The sequence below is a fragment of the Nicotiana sylvestris genome, chromosome 8 (assembly GCF_000393655.2).
Source record: "Nicotiana sylvestris chromosome 8, ASM39365v2, whole genome shotgun sequence".
In the NCBI taxonomy this organism is placed as follows: Eukaryota; Viridiplantae; Streptophyta; class Magnoliopsida; order Solanales; family Solanaceae; genus Nicotiana; species Nicotiana sylvestris.
Genome location: NC_091064.1, coordinates 57505321 through 57525282, shown reverse-complemented (window position 1 = coordinate 57525282; position 19962 = coordinate 57505321). Strand labels below are relative to the sequence as shown.

General features: G+C 41.2%; 1 protein-coding gene across 1 annotated transcript; it reads left to right on the top strand.

Annotated features, from left to right (window-relative positions):
• Positions 1-9493: 9493 nt before the first annotated feature.
• LOC138875073 (uncharacterized) lies at positions 9494-9874 on the top strand. The gene has a single exon (XM_070153886.1). The coding sequence runs from the start codon at positions 9494-9496 to the stop codon at positions 9872-9874; it is 381 nt and encodes a 126-aa protein (XP_070009987.1).
• Positions 9875-19962: the final 10088 nt, after the last annotated feature.

Below are 19962 nucleotides of genomic sequence, written 5' to 3'. Positions count from 1 at the left end.
AGGCTAATTGGTTCTAGCTCCCCCAGTTCTCTTCCTTCTTCACGTTCGCGACCCCTGTATCATGTTCGCGACCCATATATCACGTTCGCGTAGGAAAAATCCTTAGCCCAAAATATCCTTCTTCGCGAATGTGGGAGACCCTTCATGTTCGCGAAGGAGGAAACCAGACACTAGCACCAGCATTAGCAACTTAGCCCAATTTGGTCCAAAATACACCCGAGGCCCTCGGGACCCCGTCCAATCACACCAACTTGTCCCATAACATAACACAAACTTGCTCAAGGACTCATGTCACATCAAATAACGTCGAAATCATGAATTGCACCCCAATTCAAGCTTAATGAGCTTTAGAACTTCAAACTTCTACATTCGATGCAAAAACCTATCAAGTCACGTCTGATTGACTTCAAATTTTGCACACAAGTCGCATTCAACATTACAGACCTACTCTAACTTCCAAAATCAAAATACGACCCTGATATCAAAAAGTTCACTCCCTGTCAAGCTTTCTAAGAACCTTCAAATTTCCAACTTTTGCCAAATGACCCCAAAAACGAACCTCCAAATCCACATCCGAACGCGCTCCTAAGTCCAGAATCACCATAAAGAGCTATTCTCAGACTCGGAATCCCAAACGGTCATCAACAACATTGCAATTCACTTCAACCCTAATTTATGAAATTCTTCCAAAATACTAAATTTTCACAATAGGTGCTGAAACGCTCCCGAGTCATCCAAAACCTGATCCGGACATATGCCTAAGTTCAAAATTATCATACGAACATGTTGGAACATTCATTTTCTCCAACTTAAAGATTTTGAAACATAGAATTTTCTTTTTAACCAACTGCGAACTTCCCGAAATTCAATTCCGACCACACGTACAAGTCATAATACCTAAAGTGAAGCTACTCATGGCCTCAAATCACCGAACAACGCGCTAGAGCTCAAACGATCGGTCGGATCGTTACACTTGCGAAAATATTTAGAACATGACTTCAAACCTTGAGCATGTTTCTTTTGTATATGTTCCTAGGACATTTAATTTTGTTGCTCATAGCTTAGCCAAGTTCTCAATGTCTTTAGTACATGGTGTTTATTAGGAAAGTATATTCCCAAGTTGGATTGTAAATGAGGATGTACGCTCCTTTGGACTTATTTCGTCCTTTATGCGTTTATAGATGAATGTTTTCGATGAAAAAACCCTTAAATTTAGAACTTCCATTGAGAACTCAAAATATATTGATAAATTGTTCAATGTATACCGGCCTTACTTATCTTTACCTTTTCTCATTAAGAGAAATAATCGGTAAACAAATTAGTGATACCACAAATTCGAAGATATTAACACAAGGGAAGTAAATAATAATACAAAAGAAGCTTGTGTATATCACGAGAAAAATATTTGACAGCAGTGTAGACACAAAGAAAATTACAACTCAATTTACAATCTACAACTTATTTACAAAAAATCACTTGAGAAATTGATTAGGGTTTTGTCTTGTAAGAGAGAGCGAGAGAGACAAGAAGAGGGGAACTTGCTATAGTAATGGCATCTTAGGCCTAAAGAATTTCATGTTTTTATTTTTGTGGTTCAAGGTAAATGACTAAAAAATCCTCTTTGTTTCGGTTAACTAAATTAGATTTGCAAGGCCCAAGCCCGATTTTAAAGAAAATTATAGATATTTTACAAGTGAAAATAGCACATGCTAGCAATTTTTCGAACCGATAATTGAAAAATAGTCAACGTTTGTAAAGTCATTGAAAAATAGCAATTATTTTACTGAAACACGGAAAGTGTCCAGCATAATATGCAAGATTATGGAGCTCCTACAAATAAACATCCAGTATATTATGTTGGAATTCCAGCACAAGAAACGTTTCAGCATAATATGCTGGAACATGGAGCTCCTATGTATAAACTTCAAGCATATTATGTTGAAAATCTAACATATTATGTTGGGATTTTCCTGGATTTTAAGGGTGTTTTTGTTCACATTTTATATTTACACGAAAAATACAAATTTCAATTACTTTTAAAACTGTAACTATTTTTCAATTACCAATTATAAATCTGGCTATTTCTGATTTCTTTCCCATTTAACAAATGTTTTTTATTGATTATAACTAGCTAAGTTTTTGTAATTGCTTTCTGTGCTAAACAAAGCCTCTTAAACCCTAGTAACATATTTCTACTACATTTTAAAAGTTGTACTTGTCAATATCCAACAGTGAATAATATAATTAATAGGTTGGATTGTTACATTAGGTATTTGTGCTGCTATGCATGAAACTTTAGACGATAGTGGAGCAAACGTCACCATTAAATCAATTTAGGCAAACTACACATAATTAAGATAGGTGGTAGGCGCAAACCTCAACTTATTTTTGGTGATTCTCACAACTTTGTGATGATAGCGAATCATGTCTAGAAGACGAGTTCCTAAGAGGTTGGTATAGAGTCATCAAAATGGGATTGACTTGCGAGGCTAGTCCAATCCTGCTACTTTAGGGTTAGGTTAATATTTTTTAGCTCATTTGAAATTGAGGTTTATAAGCCCGATCCAAGTTAGCCTGCCGCCTTTGAGGTGTGATCGAGACTGGGCATGTGCCAGCTCGTTGTCAAGACCCTATAACGACCTGACCAGTCGTTTTGCTTTCTAGAACCCCATTCACCTAAATAAGACTTCCCATATGTACTTTTACTGTTTTATGACTTGCGGGGATGATTAGTTCCGGATTTGAAAGGGTTCGGGTTGAAATCAGAACACTTGATTCCTTAAGGTTGGTAAAAAGGGCTAAGTTTGACATTGGTCAACGTTTTGAGAAAACGACCTCAGAACCGGGATTCGACGGTTCTAATAGGTTTATATAATACTTTTGGACTTGCTCATATGTTCGAATCGGGTTTTTGATGACCTAGAAGCATTTTGGCGCTTAATATTGATAATTGGCACCTTGAAGGTATTAAAGTTCTTTATATTTGATTTGAAGTAGGATTTGGTGTTATCGAGGTCAAATTGGGATTCTGAGACCGAAAATAGTTATGTATGGTGATTTCAGACTTGCATGCAAAATTTGGTGTCATTCCGAGTAGTCCGTATGATTCGGCGCGTTCAGAGCGATTTGGAAACTTGAAGTTCATAACTTGACTAAATTTGATTTTGGGGGTTGATTCTTGTTTCTGTCATTGTTTTATGAGTTTAGAGAGTTCGATCAGGTCCATATTATGATTATGGACATGTTGATGCACTTGGATGGGGTCCCGAGTGGCTCGGGTGTGTTTTGGACCGTCCGGAGCTAAGTTAGAAAAACTAAAAATTCCAGTTCTGGTTTCCTTCTTTGAGAACGCGGAAGGACCCACACGTTCGCGATGAAGGATTTAGGCAGTAGGGCAATTTTCTCTTCGTGTTCGCGATCAGGAGGTCACATTCATAGAGCTTTGAAATCCCAGGCCTACGCGTTCGCGAAAGTCCTCTCGTGTTCGCGTAGAAGAAAGGGGTCTGGGAGTGTCAGTACCCATTACCCTTTGCGTTCGCGAAGGAGCCCTCACATTCTCGTAGGTTAGGCCAAGAAAGCCTCCGCATTTGCAATGGGCATTTATCTAGGCCTGGGGAGCTTTGCCTTCGCGAACGCGAGGCCCTTTTTGCGTTTGCGAAGAAGGGGCAGCTAGGCAGTGTTGTTTTAAATCGGGACTTCGGCCACTTTTGAGTATATTTATTACTCTTGGGCGATTTTGGAGCTTTAAAGAGGGAAATTTCAACCTAGCTATTGAAGGTAAATAATTTCTACCAAATGTAAGTTTAATACATAGATTATGGGGAGATTTTAACATGTAAAATTGTGAAAATTATGGGTTTAGTTGAAAAACCTAGGTTTTGAAAAAATGGGATTTAACCACGAAAATGATTATAGAATAGGGTGAAAATTATATATTTGTGTTCGTGAGGCTATGGGTAATATTTATCTTCGAAAATATCCGAAATCTGGGCATATGAGCCCGGGGTGAATTTTAGGAATCTTCCATTTGGAGTTGAGTAATTACTCTAATAGTTAAATTATGAACTGGTGAACATGTATTGATTATTTTATATAATGTTTGACTAGTTTCGACTCGTTTGACACCGAGTTGAGGATTTATAGCATAGTTGTGGATCGAAAGTGAACTTGAGACAAGGTACGTCTCTTTTCTAACCTTGTGAGAGGGAATTTACCTCATAGGTGATTTGAATTAATATGTGCTTCTAATTGTAGGGGCTACGAACGCACGAGGTGACAAGAGTCCATGCATATCTACTAATTATGCTTATGTCCGGGTAGTTTAGGACCCAAATCATGAATTACTTGTAATGTTTGCACCCTACTTGTTAATTAAAGTGCTTAAATTATATTGGAACTTGATAAAAGAATTGTAAAAGATCGAATTTCATTTACTTGAGTTTTGGCAGGTTACATGACCGCTAATAGGAACTTGTGCTTCTTTGTATATTAGCCTCTTAATAACATTTAAATCAGATATTTATAAAGTATCTTCTCTTCTTGTGGAGCGGGCCGAACACCTCAGCAGTAGAATAGATACATCTATGATTCATGTCGTTTGATCCTCGGCAGTGCACAGTATATATATTTGTGTTTTGGATCTGGCCGTACGACCTCGACAAAAATCGTGCGTCATAATACTTGGACACTAATTACACTTGATATTGTTTTATTGGCTCTAAAGATTAAAATCATTAAATGATGGAAATTTATTTGGGATTTACTATTTGTGAAAGAATTATTTATTTATTGCTTGTTACTGAGGTTTCATTGTCAATTACATAGCCCATGCCTATTTAGATATTTAGATATTTTATTGTTAGCCCATTGTGTGTGTCGAAGTCGACCCCTCGTCACTACTTCTTCGAGGTTAGACTAGATACTTACTGGCCACATGTTGTTTATGTACTCACGCTTCACTTCTGCACTTCTCATGCAGGATCTGAGGCAGGTGCATCTGGTTATCATCCCGGTGCGCACTCCTAATTCTCTGATACTTTGTGGTGAGCTGTCTTCCGAGCCCGTTCTGCAGCACCCAAAGTCTTTATTTTGCCTTTACTTTCTGTCTACTTCATTTCAGACAGTAGTTTAGTATTTTTGTATATTCTACTAGTAGCTCATACACTTGTGACATCTGGACTTGGAAATTATGCTAGTAGACACTTGATGGATTTTTGATTATTTACTTCATCCTATTTGCTCTTAAAATTATTTACTTAGCATTTTATTAAATTTTCACTTCTTCTTCATTCAATAATTAAAAATCAACTATTCCTAAATTGTTAAAAGAAACAAACACAGGGTTAGCTCACTATTAGCTTGCCTAGCGGTAACGTTGGGCGCCATCACGGCCTACAGTAGCGATTGGGTCATGAAAACATGGTATTAGAGCACTAGGTTCACATAGGTCTCACAAGTAATAAGCAGGCCTAATAGAGTCTTGCGGATCAGCGCGGAGACATTCATACCTATCTTTGGGAGGCTATAGGTTTTTAGGAAACTACTCTTTCTTCATCTCCTATCGTGCAGTTGATGTTATACTAAGTATTTTTCTCTTATTCTCTCACAGATGGTGAGAATGCACGTGGCAGACGTACCCAATAATGGAGGAGTTGCTCCCCCTGTTTTTAGAGGTTGTGGTAGAGGGCGAGGACGTCTCAGAGTTGCTCCAGTTATGCCACCACTGGATCCAGCAGGGGATCCTATTAATTAGGAGCAGGGTGAGGTGCCTGCAACAGAGCTAGCCCCTATGGATTTCATGTCTTCACCGGAATTCCATAAGGTCATGGGTCGTATGCAATGGTTCATGGATACTATGACCTAGGCTGGTTTATTTCCAACGGACTGATAAAAAGGGATTCTAGTCTATTTTATGCTCCTTTTCGCTTGATTTTGTTGTTAAAAGTGTGTACAAGTACTCCTAAAAGCTAACTTATTGTGCTTGTTTGCAGTGTTTGGTCAAAAAGAGATAAGAAAGTCAAAATTAGCTAAAAAAGGAGTGAAACCTGCACAAGTCAAAGTTGAGCCTACTGAGCACTACAACGGAAAACCAACCATGGATGCGAAGGACCTACTGTGACAGCGGTCCTTTTATTGCGGTCCGCGGTGGCAAGATTCAGAGAGATGCAATTTGAAATGTTCCAAGTCACCGTTGACCGCAGTGCTTTTATGCGGCAGCGGTGCCTCTACCGCGACAACGGTCCGTTTACCGCGGTCCGTGGAGAAGAGGTTCAGAGAGCCAAAATTGAAGCTAAAAATAGAAGACCGCGGTCCTCAATTGACTTTATGAGGCCGCAGTAGCCTCACTACTGCATCGGTCCATTTTTCGCTGTCAGCAGTACCTCTGTCAGGGGCATTTTTGTCCGAAAATTTAGCTGTGTATAAATATTTCTTTTTCAAATTTTTAGGTCATCTTATCAGTAGTGAGCACGTGAATGCTGACTTTTAGCTATTTTGAGTAATATTGTAGCTTGTTTAGCAATTGATCTTAGTTTCTTATCTTGTAATTATATTTTATGGGTCATTCTTCATCTCAATCTATGATTTCTTATTCAATTATGAGTAGCTAAACCCATTAGCTAGGGCTGTGGCTCAACCCTAGTGTGGGTATTTAATTGGTCTCCTATTTTAGAGCTTAGATGTTTATGGGTAATTGATATTTGTCCTGATTAATGCTTTCTATGTTGAATTAGTGGTTGCAAGCACTAATTTGTGCCTTTTTGACTTAGGCTCTTCTTGAGAAAGAGAGACTAAGTCTATGAATTTCAGGCCAACAAGGAATTGGGGTGTATTCAAGAGATTGATAGCCCCAATCAAAGGGTTAAACCTAGATATAGTAATACCCGACTTGAGCCAACATTGCTTGCACAAATTGAACACCCAATTGGGCTTGAGAAAGCCAATTAGGGCAAAGTCACTCAAACTACCGAGAGGTATTAGCTTCGTGCATTGGCTATATCATGATCCCAACTATAACATTATTGCCCTAAGTTCTAGATCCCATTATATACTCACCTAGGAGTAAGTCACTTCCCTAGTGCCTCTTTACCCATTTAGAAAACCCTACAAAAATATCTACTTAGCTTAATTTCGTTCATTATTAGTATTAAATTAGAAGTAACAAACAAACAAGAATGATTGGAAGTGCAATCAAGAGCACCACACATTGCTAGATTAGATAGGAATCCAACTCCAAACATTATATTAGCTCCCTGTGGATTCGATCACGGCCTTCTCGGGTAAAAGCTGCATCGACCGCTCTTGCCACTCTATAGTGGTGTAGGGTTGGACGCGATCACTTTTTAATGCCATTGCTGGGGAGCTAACTGTTTTGGTTATCTATCTAAATAGTTTTGTGTCTTGTTTTTCTTTCCTTCTTTGATACTAATTTGTGTGTGTCACCAATTCAGGTACAAAATGGTGAACAATGACCCTCTTGGAAATGCTATTCCAGGGGAGGAGGTTGATGATAATATTGATGATGAGGTACCTATAGTGTCTCAAGCTCAAAGGAGAGGCCACTAGAACAATGATAATTTTCCAGACTCTCCCCCGCCACATCTAAGACTGGCTCCTCGGGTGCTTCCAAACGAAGGATATGCTAGTGCAATTATCCCACCCCGAATCCGGGCGGGCAATTTTTAAATTACAAATGTGATGTTGACTTTATTTGAGCAGCGAGGATATTTCACATATGCTCCCCATCATAATGCATATAAACATCTTAAAGGCTTTGTGGATACCTATTGGGGAAGCAAGCAAACAAATGTGTCAGAGGATACACTTCGCTTGAGATTATTCCCTTTCTCACTTAGAGGGAAAGCTTTGGACTGGCTTGAAAGGCTTCCCAACCATTCCATCACTACTTGGGATGAGTTGGCGGACAAGTTTATAGATAAGTTTTTCTTGCCAGGGCATATGGCGACTTTGAGAGATGAGATTTGGCCTTCAAACAGGAATCTAATGAACCACTTCATGAGATCTGGGAGAGATATCGGACAATGGTGAAAGAATGTCCGAACAATGACATGACCAAAGCAATGATTCAATAGACATTCTACCATGGCATTAACACGACCAATCAGTGTGTAGTGAACCAGCTAGCAGGAGAAAATTCTATGAACACACCTTACAATGAGGCGTGTGAGATATTGGATGAGATGGAAGATACTTCCTCAGCTTGGCAAAGTTTAGCCAATGTGCCACAGGGTGACCCCACTATCATCCACTTGCACAAAGAGCTCCATGACCATGGCCAGACAATAACAGAGTTAACTACAATAATGAACCAGTTGGCAAAAGCTCAATTGCAACAAGTTCAAGCACCGAGACAAGTAAATTCTATGGAAAGTGTTAACATGTTGGTCAACAAGAGGCGACAAAGAGGTCAACAAGGTTAAGGTAGTCCAGATAAATATGACCAAGGTAGTGGTGGTTTCAATTAAGATGAGATCTATGATGAGCAAAATGAAGAAGTGCAGTACATGAACAATTACCAAGGACAAAGGGGCAATGCTCATAACTAACAGAACAGTGGAGATCCCAAGGGAATTGGGGGAATCAAAACCAACAAGGCAATAGTAACTGGGGGAACAACAATTAGAATTGGAGCAACCAGAACAACCAGGTCAACTGGAGTGGCAACAACAACAATTAGGGAGGAAACAACAACCAAGGAGGTTGGAATAATGGTAATCAATGGAATTGGGGGCAAGGCTTTCAAAGGCCTCCGATGTATCAATAACCCAACAACCCAGCTCCATTTCCATCCTAAGGTCCTAGCTCATCAAATAATTAGATAGGAAGGATCGAGATGATGTTTGAACAAATGATGAAGAAGGACGACGACTCTGATGCCTAGTTGGCATCCAACAATACTTCAATCTAGAATTTGGAGGTTCAATTTGGACAGGATTCACAGTCTTTGAATACTCGTCCTAAGGGGGCTCTACCTAGTGATACAGTAGTAAACCTAAAGGGTGGGAACAACACCAGGCATGATATGGCGGTGATTACTAGAAACAGTCGAGGTGGTGATGTGAATACCTCCAAGCAAAAAGAAATTGTGAGTGATGAGATTCAAGTGCAAGATGATGATGTTCCTTTAGTTGATGAGCAAGTGAGTGAAGAGAATGTGAATGCGGATGTGAGGATTTATGTTCATGATAATGAGGTGGAGACTCAAGATGATGTGAACCCATCTAGGGAACACGTAATAGACATACCGGAAATGGTAGTGCCCAAGGCTAAGGCTCCCTTGCCAAGGCCTCCTCCACCTTATCCTCAAAGGCTTGCGAAGAAAAAAATGAGAACCAATTTAAGAAATTTAATGACATTATGAAGCGCTTATCAAACAATGTTCCTTTGGTGGAAGCTCTTGAGCAAATGTGGGGTTACGCCAAGTTCATGAAAGACTTGGTGACTAAAGAGATCCATGGATTGTGAAACCATCAAAATGACGCATCAAGTAAGTGAAATTTTGCACTTGATGGCTCCAAAGCTTGAAGATCCTGGCGCTTTCACTATCCCATGTACCATCGGGAGTACGAATTTTGCTAAGGCATTGTGCTATTTGGGAGCAAGTATTAATTTGATGCCTTACTCCGTGTTCAAAACTTTGGGCATTGATCTACCGAGGGCTACTTCAATAAGGTTGCAAATGGTGGATAGAATGATGAAGAGGTCGCTTGGTATTATAGATTATGTTCTTTTTGGGGTGGACAAGTTCATTTTGCCTGCTGACTTTATGATTTTGGATTGCGAGGTTGATTATGAGGTTCCGATCATATTGGGAAGACCTTTCCTTGCAACTAGAAAGGCCTTAGTTAATGTGTAAGCAGAGGAGCTCACCTTCCGGGTGGGTAATGAAAAAGTGGTCTTTTATGTGTACAAATCAATGAAGCAGCAAAATAGCACTGAAGTGTGCTCTTTTGTCGATCTTGTCACGAAAGTGATAGTTGATGATACTAGTGCAATGATCAATGTGGAGGACACCCTAGAAGCGGTGTTGTTGAACCTTGTTGTGAATGAGGACGAAGTTCGGGTAGAGTGTGTCAATGCTTTGCATGGAATGGGTTCTTACTCTTATGAGCCTCAAAAGCTCTCTTTGGATCTTGAGAATAGAAAGACTCTACCAACCAAGCCCTCAATTGAGGAACCTCCTATTCGGAAGTTGAAGCCTTTGCCTCCACACCTCTGGTATGAATTCTTAGGCCCTAGTTCAGCTTTTCTAGTTATTCTTTCCTCTTGTCTAACTAACATGCAGGCAGATGCCACATTGACGGTGCTCCAAAGAAGGTAAAAGTCAATTGAATGGACTCTAGCTGATATTTGGGGGATAAGCCCCGCCTTTTGCATGCACAAGATTATTCTTGAAGATGATGCCAAGCCCTCCATGGAACATCAAAGGAGGTTGAATGAGGCTATGCAAGAGGTTGTCCAAAAGGAGGTGATCAAGTGGTTGGATGCAGGGATTGTGTACCCCATCTCGGATAGTTCTTGGACTTTTCCGGTGCAATGTTTGCCGAAGAAGGGTGGTATGACTGTGGTTACCACTGTGCAAAATGAGTTGATTCCCACCAGGACTGTCAACGGATGGAGGGTGTGCATGGACTACCACAAGCTGAATAAAGTGACCCGCGAGGATCACTTTCCATTACCTTTTCTTGACCAGATACTAGATAGACATGCTGGGCATGCTTTCTACTATTTTTTGGATGGGTACTTAGGGTACAACCAGATTTTGATTGCTCCGGAAGATCAGGAGAAAGCCACCTTCAGGTGTCCGTATGGCACCTTTTCCTTTTCCAGGATGCCATTTGGTTTGTATAATGCACCGGCTACATTCCAGTGGTGTATGATGACTATATTTACCGACATGGTGGAGGACATTTTGGAGATATTCATGGACGACTTCAGTGTTGTGGGTGACTCGTTTGATGAATGTTTGAAGAATCTTGACAAGGTGTTGGCCCGGTGTGAAGAAACCAATCTTGTGCTTAACTGGGAAAATGCCACTTTATGGTCGAAGAGGGCATTGTCCTCGGCCATAAGATCTCAAAGCATGACATAAAGGTGGACAAGGCTAAAATTGAAGTGATATCAAAGCTTCCTCCTCCTACATCAGTCAATAGGGTTAGGAGTTTTCTTGGGCATGCGGGGTTCTACCAAAGATTCATCAAAAACTTTTCTAAGGTAGTGAACCCTTTGTGCAAGTTAAATGATGCCAAGTTTGTGTTTAATGAGGAATGTATGAAAGCTTTTGAACTCCTAAAGTACAAATTGACAACCACTCCCATTATTACCGCACCCAATTGGAGCTTACCTTTTGAGCTCATGTGTGACACAAGCGATGTTGTGGTAGGAGCGGTTTTGGGTCAAAAGGTGAATAAGATGTTTCACCCGGTGTATTATGCAAGCAAAACAATAAATGTTGATCAAGTGAATTACACGGTGATGGAAAAAGAGTTGTTGGCAATTGTGTTCGCAATGGAGAAGTTTAGGCCTATCTCATGGGTGCCAAGGTGATAGTTCATACAGACCATGCATCACTCCGCTACTTTATGACAAAGAAGGATACCAAAGCTCGGTTGATGAGATGGGTGTTATTGCTCCAAGAGTTTTATCTTGAGATTGTGGACCGGAAAGGGTGTGAAAACCAAGTGGCCTGTTTGGAGGAGGAGGGTAGGCCTTGTGAGGGCCTCGAAATTAATGATTCATTCCCTAATGAGCAACTACTCTCTGTATCTGTGAATAGCATGCCTTGGTTTGCGGATTTTACCAACTTTCTTGTGACCAGTATTGTTCTGTGTGAGCTCTCTTCTAACTAAAGGAAGAAGCTTAAACGAGATAGCTTGGACAACTACTGGGATGAGCCTTACTTGTTCAAAATCTATAATGATGGTGTGATTCGGAGATGTGTTCCGGAGGAGGAGCAATTGAGTATTCTGGATGCTTGTCATTCCTCTTCCTATGATGGTCATCATGGTGGGGCGAGGACAGCTTCAAAGGTGCTTAGTTGTGGTTTTTATTAGCCTACATTGTACAAGGATACGAGTGAGCTTGTGAAGAGATGCGATGAGTGTCAAAGAGCAAGTGGAATTTCAAAGAAGGAGGAGATGCCTCTCACCACTATTCTTGAGGTTGACATATTTGATGCGTGGGGCATTGATTTCATGGGTCCGTTTGTAAGTTCTTGTGGCAACACGTAAATTTTGGTGGTCGTTGATTATGTTTCAAAGTCGGTTGAGGCTGTGCCTTTACCCACCAATGAGGCCCAGAGTGTTATGGCTTTTCTCAAAAAGAGTATCTTTACACGGTTTGGCACTCCTAGAGCAATCATCAGTGATGTGGGTCTCATTCTTGCAATAAGGCATTTGACACTTTGCTTGCAAAGTATGCTATCAATCACAAGATTTCTACCCCTTAACATCCTCAAGCTAGTGGGCAAGTTGAGGTCTCCAATAGGGAGATCGAGAGCATATTGTCAAAGACGGTTAATGCAAATAGGATCGATTGGTCAAAGAAATTGGATGATGCTTTATGGGCTTACATGACTGCTTACAAGACTCCGATTGGTATGTCTCCATACCGGTTGGTATTTGGGAAAGCTTTCCATCTACCGGTTGAGTTAGAGCATAAGTCCATGTGGGCTTTGAGGAAGTTAAATCTTGAATGGGATATGGCAGCAAATCTTCGGGTGGAGCAGCTTAATGAGCTTAATGAGTTCTGGTTCCATGCCTACTCTAGCTCGTCCTTGTATAAGGACAAGATGAAGTACCTACATGACAAGTGTGCTTGTGGAAAGGGGTTCAAAGTGGGTGATTTGGTTCTTTTGTTCAACTCCCGGTCATGTTTCCGGGAAATCTTAAGTCAAGATGGAGTGGACCTTTTGAGGTGGTGCTTGTGACTCTATTTGGTGCTCTTGATTTGAAAAACAAAAATGGTGAGATCTTCAAAGTTAATGGGCACAGAGTGAAAAACTATCTTGGAAAATTTGATGACAGCCACGTGGTGGCAATGATCCATCTCAAGTGATTGATGGTAACCTACGTCGTGCCGCGACGTTAAATCAGGCACTTCTTGGGAGGCAACCCATATGTTTTTCTTCTTTCTATTTTGATTTTCTTCTTAGTATAGGATTTTTTTTTGGACTAACTGGTTGTGAGATGTGTGTAGGGATGTTTGATACTATGCAGGACTAAGCTGGAAAAATTTGACACTCTCTGAAGTTTGGACCTTTGTCGCGCTCCATTTTTTGCGGTCGCGGTGGCCTTACCACAGAGGCGAAATTTGATCGCGGTCAGCGGTGCTAAAAGTTCCAAAATGGAGGTTCTCTGAAGTTTCAACCACTACCACAATGTATTTTTCGCGGTCAGTGATGGCTTACCGCTGTCGCAGAGCATTTTTGCGGACAGCGGTGGTCTCAAAAGTGTAGCCCTTCTGAACTCCACAACCGCGGACCACAGTGATTTACCGCGGCCACAGTAGGTAAGATTGTATGGGCACCTAGGTAATTTCTATAAATAGGCGGTCATTAAGCCTTTTACACTTTTCGATCATTTTACTCTCAAGAAACATAAACGCTGTTCATCCACGCCCTAGTTTGCACAGACATAAGCACTATACTTCATTTTTCACCACTCATCTCAAATCTGGTAATTCCACTCATTCCTTAGTCTTTAATTTTGTACTTATTTTCTTTTAATTGATAGTTTTTATCTTTTCTTCTTCCTTTTTCTTTTAATTTTGACTTAGGGTTCCTTAGTGGTAATTTAAATTAGACTTATATTGTTAGAATTGGTTAATGAACACCTAGTGGGACTTAGAAATGTGTAAATGCATGAACAATTAGAAACCCTAGGTGCTGAGCCCTAATTTGACTTCCGCGACCGCAGTTGATTTTCTGCGGTCAGCGGTCATATGCTTTATCTATGAAGTTTAAGTCCTGTTAACCGCGGTCAGCGGTGGTAAACGCTGCTGACAGCGGTGCCTTTTCGCGGCCGCGATAGATTTTTCACGGTCCGCGATGCTTAAGTTCAGAGAGGTCTAAACAAGGGTCCGCGGCCGCGATGGATTTTTCGCGGACAGCGGTGCAACTACCACGGTCGCGCTCCTTTTTCTGCGATCCGCGGTGCTATTGAATTAGAGAGTGGGTAGTCTGAATCCTACACCTCCACGGCCACGATACATTTTCCGCGGTTAGCGGTGCTGCCTTCGCGGTCGCAATCCTTTTTTGTGATCCGCGGTCTGCTGTTTTGTTCTTACACTGTCAATTGATATTCTGCACTGCTTCTTCTAGTATTTGCACTAACAATTTTCAAGTGATTATACTTGCAGACAATGGTTAAATCTAGAGGAGGTGATGACAAACAAAAGGGTAGAGTAGAGTCCTCCCGGGGTAGGGGACGAGGACAGATTAAATTGACCCCAGCAGTTCGAAAATCAATTGGAGAAATGAGGAAGAGCATCCGAGCTATAGATAGAGTTGCTTCCCATTCTGAGGGAAGTGAGTATGTGCCCTCCCAGGAGGTGTCAGAGTTTAATTTAGTGCCAGAATATGTACCCGACTTCCCGGAGAGACATAGGTTGAGAGATGTACCTACACCTCCAACCTCTCCTACTGCTTGTGCTTCTATTCAAATTTCTTCTGAGGCATCTGATGGCTCAGCAGAGAGCAGTGATAGTTCAGCTTCAACCTCACCTACACCTTCATCACCTGGACAGGATGTAGATGCGTGGGTACCAGATGAAGATGGAGGGGGTGTGACCCAAACCGGGGGTGTGGAAAGAACTAGAAACCCTGAAGTGTGGAAAAGGAGGTTTGTCAGTGAGCTGGCTTATCAAAAGTTCCTAGAGTTGTGGCCTCTATGGTCACTTATTCATGAGCGCCAGTTCGTAGAGAGGGATCTTCTGCCTCACAACCCCAACGTGAAGCAGCATTTCAATGATCGAGTGGGCTGGGATTGTTTCACTAGTAGGGTGTCAGATGCAAATGAGCACTTAGTCAAGGAGTTCTATGCCAATTCCTCCCACATCAAGAAGGATACAAAAGTGACTAAGGTATGGAACTTGAAAGTGAAGTTTGATGGGAAGACAATCAATGAATACCTGGGATTCAATGAGGAAGATGAAACATTGTACTTGGAGAAGGTGGCGCTTGATGAGGCATCCCGCCCGTGGTTGGCATCATACCTGGCTATCCCGGACACCACCCCAGCATGGTTGACAACAGGGGTTCCTATCTTGAGTAAAACCCTAAACTTTGAGGTGAAGGGTGGGAGACTTTTGTATGTAGTAGGCTAGACCCCACTACAGATAAAAACACATTACCGGTCTCCCGGGTGATATTAGTGGCGGCTATTATGGCGGGGTTCCCGATCAATGTCGGGAATGTCATGTCTAGGGTGATCACTAGGGTGGTCTATGAGGGTGATAAATCATACCCCTTACTGAACATCCTTACCATGTACTTGGAAGATCAGGAGGTGGAGAAAAGAAACTTTTATGTGAAGGTGAAACCCAAGATGCCCTTTTCATGGTACAACCTCAAGGGTCCAGACAACCCCAAAGCCAAGGAATCCAAGGGCAAAGCTACTACTTCTACTGGCCAGTCTAAAGAGCTTGTAGTGGTAGTCACTACTTCCACTACCATACTAGATCCTGCCTCTGGACCATCTACCTCCTCGCCTCTAGATATTCCATTCTCCTCAACATACCCATTGACAGCCCACAGATTGAGCCAAACACTATCCAGTATCAACAACTAGATGCAGACAACAACTTCTAAGCTGTCTGTGATATTTAGTTCTGTGACAGCCCAGTCAGTGCCCCACAGCCACAGGTGCCAGCTTTGGTATGTATATAAAGTTACTCTCTCATGTATATACTCATTCCCTTTTATGTATATTCATCTAAATCCCCTATTGTACATATTTAGTTTACTTTCCGCATTTTACTTCATAGCTTCTTTTGCAATTTTCCTTAATAGTATAGCTTCTTATTTCATTTAGTAGCTTCTTTTTTGGTTTGTAGCTTCTTATTTTACTAGTTTTAATGACCAATAAGCCTTTGGTTTTCTTAATGCCACGGTTCTTTCCAAAGGTGGAGTTTGTGTGAATAGGGTGGCTTTTCCCGATGATGGATGGCATGTCAACCTTCTTAAGGGTTTGAGTTTATTTTTCTTTTTTGTTTTTGTGTAAATAGTAGTTAGTGAGCAATGGTGCCTCAGGCAAAGCTTCACTTGGGCCTAACACATTTACCTTTTACCTTATGGTTAAAACTAAATTGGTGTGTATAGGATGGTGATAGTTGTGACCTTGAGACTCTTGTATTGGCTAAACAATCATCAAGTGGTTTCTCGGAACCATTTGTGTTGCTCAAATCTTAGCTGAGATTATTGTGGGCCCCCGACTCTATTTCTTTAGCAATCCTATAGCTTGTGTGGTGGGGTATTGATTTGCAAGTCCAAGTCCCGTGCCAATGAGTCTAGAACTTGCCCTGAATGTTTGTCTAGGTGAAATCCTAAGTGAAGCTCGACTTGAGAAGTGATTATAGGCTCGCCTTGATCCTAATTGAGACTTGAAAATATCTATAGCCTACCAATAATGATATCCCTAGTCAACCCCGTTGAGCCATAGCCCTTATTCTTTCAATAACCATGATACAAGCCTTTATCCGTTCTAAAATGATCCTCTCTTGGCACCCTATCTTTCCTTAGCACAAGGCAAAAACATAAGTTTGGGGTGAGAGACAAGGAATGGAAAAGTGATAAAAGGTACAAAATGAAGAAAAGGAAAGGCAAAAAGAAAAAGAAAGAAAAGCCAAAAATTCAAAAAGAAAGTGAACAATGGAGAAGAAATGAAGGGATTCAATAAAAGCAAAAGCTGAAAGGCATGGAAAGATTGGAAAGGAGAAAAAGAATTGAAATGAACAAGAAAGAGTGACAGTGTGTCTCTCTAGCCCCTAAAAAAGAAGTAAATGACTCAAAGAGTCAAGAAAATGCGTGCCAAAATGAAGCAAATGAAGTGCTTAAGGGAAGATAAAACCTTCTTAGACCAATATATCCTACCTTGAACCAAAAGCCTTCATTACCTTCCCACAAAAGTCCTATATGATCTTGAATTGGGTGAGCTTATATTAGTGGTGATTCACATAAGGGGCAAGCTTATGGTACTTAGAGCCGGACTTGTGACCTTCCTTTGAGAGAGATGAGTGTGTTTTCCACAATCCTCGTTTTGAGTGCTACAATCTAAAAGTGAGGTATGCTTATGGAGAGTTGAGGAGTATGAGTTTAGATTCCACAACGACCAATGTAACAGAAAGAGTTTCCTTGATGAGTTGAGTTGACTTTTGATGCTTTTGTATCGCACTACAACCATGGTGCTAAAAGGTTGTGTATTGTTGAAAATGCATTTGAGTTGAGCGTAATTGTTAGTCCCAATTGATTCTTGATGAGGTTACTTTAGGACAGCTAAATTTTCCTTTCTTTTATCTTGAGAAGGTGGGAATTACTTTGTTTGCTTGAGGACAAGCAAAAGCTTAAGTTTGGGGAGTTGATAACTAGGGATTCTAGTATATTTTTTGCTACTTTTTGCTTGAGTTCGGTATTAAAAGTGTGTACAAGTATTCCCAAAAGTTAAATTATTGTGCTTGTTTGCAGTGTTTGGTCAAAAAGAGACAAGAAAGTCAAAATTAGCTCAAAAAGGAGTGAAACCTGCACAAGTCAAAGTTGAGCCTACTGAGCGCTACAACGGAAAACCAACCGCGGACGCAGAGGACCTATTGTGACAGCGGTCCTTTTATCGCGATCTGCGGTGGCAAGATTAAGAGAGATGCAATTTGAAGCTTTTCAAGTCACCGCTGACCGTGGTGCTTTTATGCAATAGCGGTGCCTCCACCGCGACAGCGGTTCATTTACCGCGGTCCGCAGAGAAGATGTTCATAGAGCCAGAATTGAAGCTAAAACTAGAAGACCGCGGTACAGGTTGACTTTATGCGGTCGCGGTAGCCTCACCACTGCAACGGTCCATTTTTTTTTGTTAGCGGTACCTGCATCAGGGGCATTTTTGTCCGAATATTTAGCTGTGTATAAATATTTCTTTTTCAAATTTTTAGGTCATCTTATCAGTAGTGAGAACGTGAATGCTGACTTTTAGCTATTTTGAGTAATATTATAGCTTGTTTAGCAATTAATCTTAGTTTCTTATCTTGTAATTACATTTTATTGGTTATTCTTCATCTCAATCTATGATTTCTTTTTCAATTCTGAGTAGCTAAACCCATTATCTAGGGTTGTGGCTCAACCCTAGTGTGGGTATTTAATAGGTCTCCTATTTTAGGGCTTAGATGTTTATGGGTAATTGATATTTGGCCTGATTTATACTTTTTGTGTTGAATTAGTGGTTGCAAATACTAATTTGTGCCTTTTTGACTTAGGCTCTTCTTGAGAAAGAGAGACTAAGTATAGGAATTTCAGGCCAACAAGGAATTGGGGTATATTCAAGAGATTGATAGACCCAATCAAAGGGTTATACCGAGAGATAGTAATACCCGACTTGAGCCAACATTGCTTTCACAAATTGAACACCCAATTGGGCTTGAGAAAGCCAATTAGGGCGAAGTCACTCAAACTACCGAGAGGTATAGAGTGAGTAGCTTCATGCATTGTCTATATCATGATCCCAACTATAACATTATTGCCCTAAGTTCTAGATCCCATTAGATACTCACCTAGGAGTAAGTTACTTACCTGATGTCTCTTTAACCATTTAGAAAACCCTACAAAAATATCTACTTAGCTTAATTTCGTGCATTATTAGTATTAAATTAGAAGTAACAAACAAACAAGAATGATTGGAAGTGTAATCAAGAGCACTACACATTGCTAAACTAGATAGGAATCCAACTCTAAATATTATATTAGCTCCCTGTGGATTCGATCCCGACCTTCTCGGGTAAAAGCTGCATCGACCGCTCTTGCCACTCTATAGTGGTGTAAGGTTAGACCCAATCATGGACCCAGCCACATATCAGGAGGGAGGGGGAGCACAGACCCCTACCGCTTAGGCTCCTGGGCATGCAGCTATCGTGTATCAGACCCTAGGCGCACTAAGCAGCAGCCATGCCTGAGGCAAAACCAGCTACGACCGACTAGTCGTATAAGCTATTGGATAGATGGACCAGGCTACACCCTCCTGTCTTCAGAGGTGAGTGACATGAGGATCCCTAGGACTTCATTGATCGGTTCACGGACAGAGTGCATAACATGATGATATTAGAGTCCCACAGAGTTGATTTTACTACTTTCCAGCTAGAGGGCAAGGCCCGTAGATGGTGGCAGTCTTATCTTATTGGCAGACCAGCAGGTTCTCTTCCCATGACTTGGGACCAGTTCACACGTACCTTTCTGGATAGGTAGGGAAAAGTTGCAGTTTCAGTTTGAGCATCTCTAGTAGGGTCAGATGTCAGTGACCAATTATGAGGCGAGATTCTCTGAGTTGTCTCGCCATGCACTTATGATACTTCCTACTGATGCAGAGAGAGTACAGAGATTTGTTTCGGGGTTGCACTCAGGTATTCATGCCACTATAGCCTGAGAGGTTGAAATGGGGACTTCTTACCAACTAGTTGTGGAGATAGCTCGAAGGATTGAGGGTGTTTGTTAGCGGGGCCAAGAGCAGATGCCGAGGGACAATTGATTTTGTTATTCTGGAGGATTCAGTGGTGCTCCATCTAGGTGCAGATGTCAGTTTGGGAGAGGTCAGCCTAGCAGGCCCACATATCTAGCACCACCACCTCCTCGGGGGGCTCCAGCATGACCTTATTTCAGAGCCATGCTAGAGAGTTCCTACCGCCCACCAGCTATTCAGGCTTCTTCTAGTGGGTATTCAGGACATCAAGGTCAGACTTCAGGTTTGTAGTCCA

What these genes read in the sequence shown, in the direction of transcription:
- LOC138875073 (XM_070153886.1), top strand. Translation starts at nt 9,494, where the DNA reads ATGACGCATCAAGTAAGTGAAATTTTGCACTTGATGGCTCCAAAGCTT.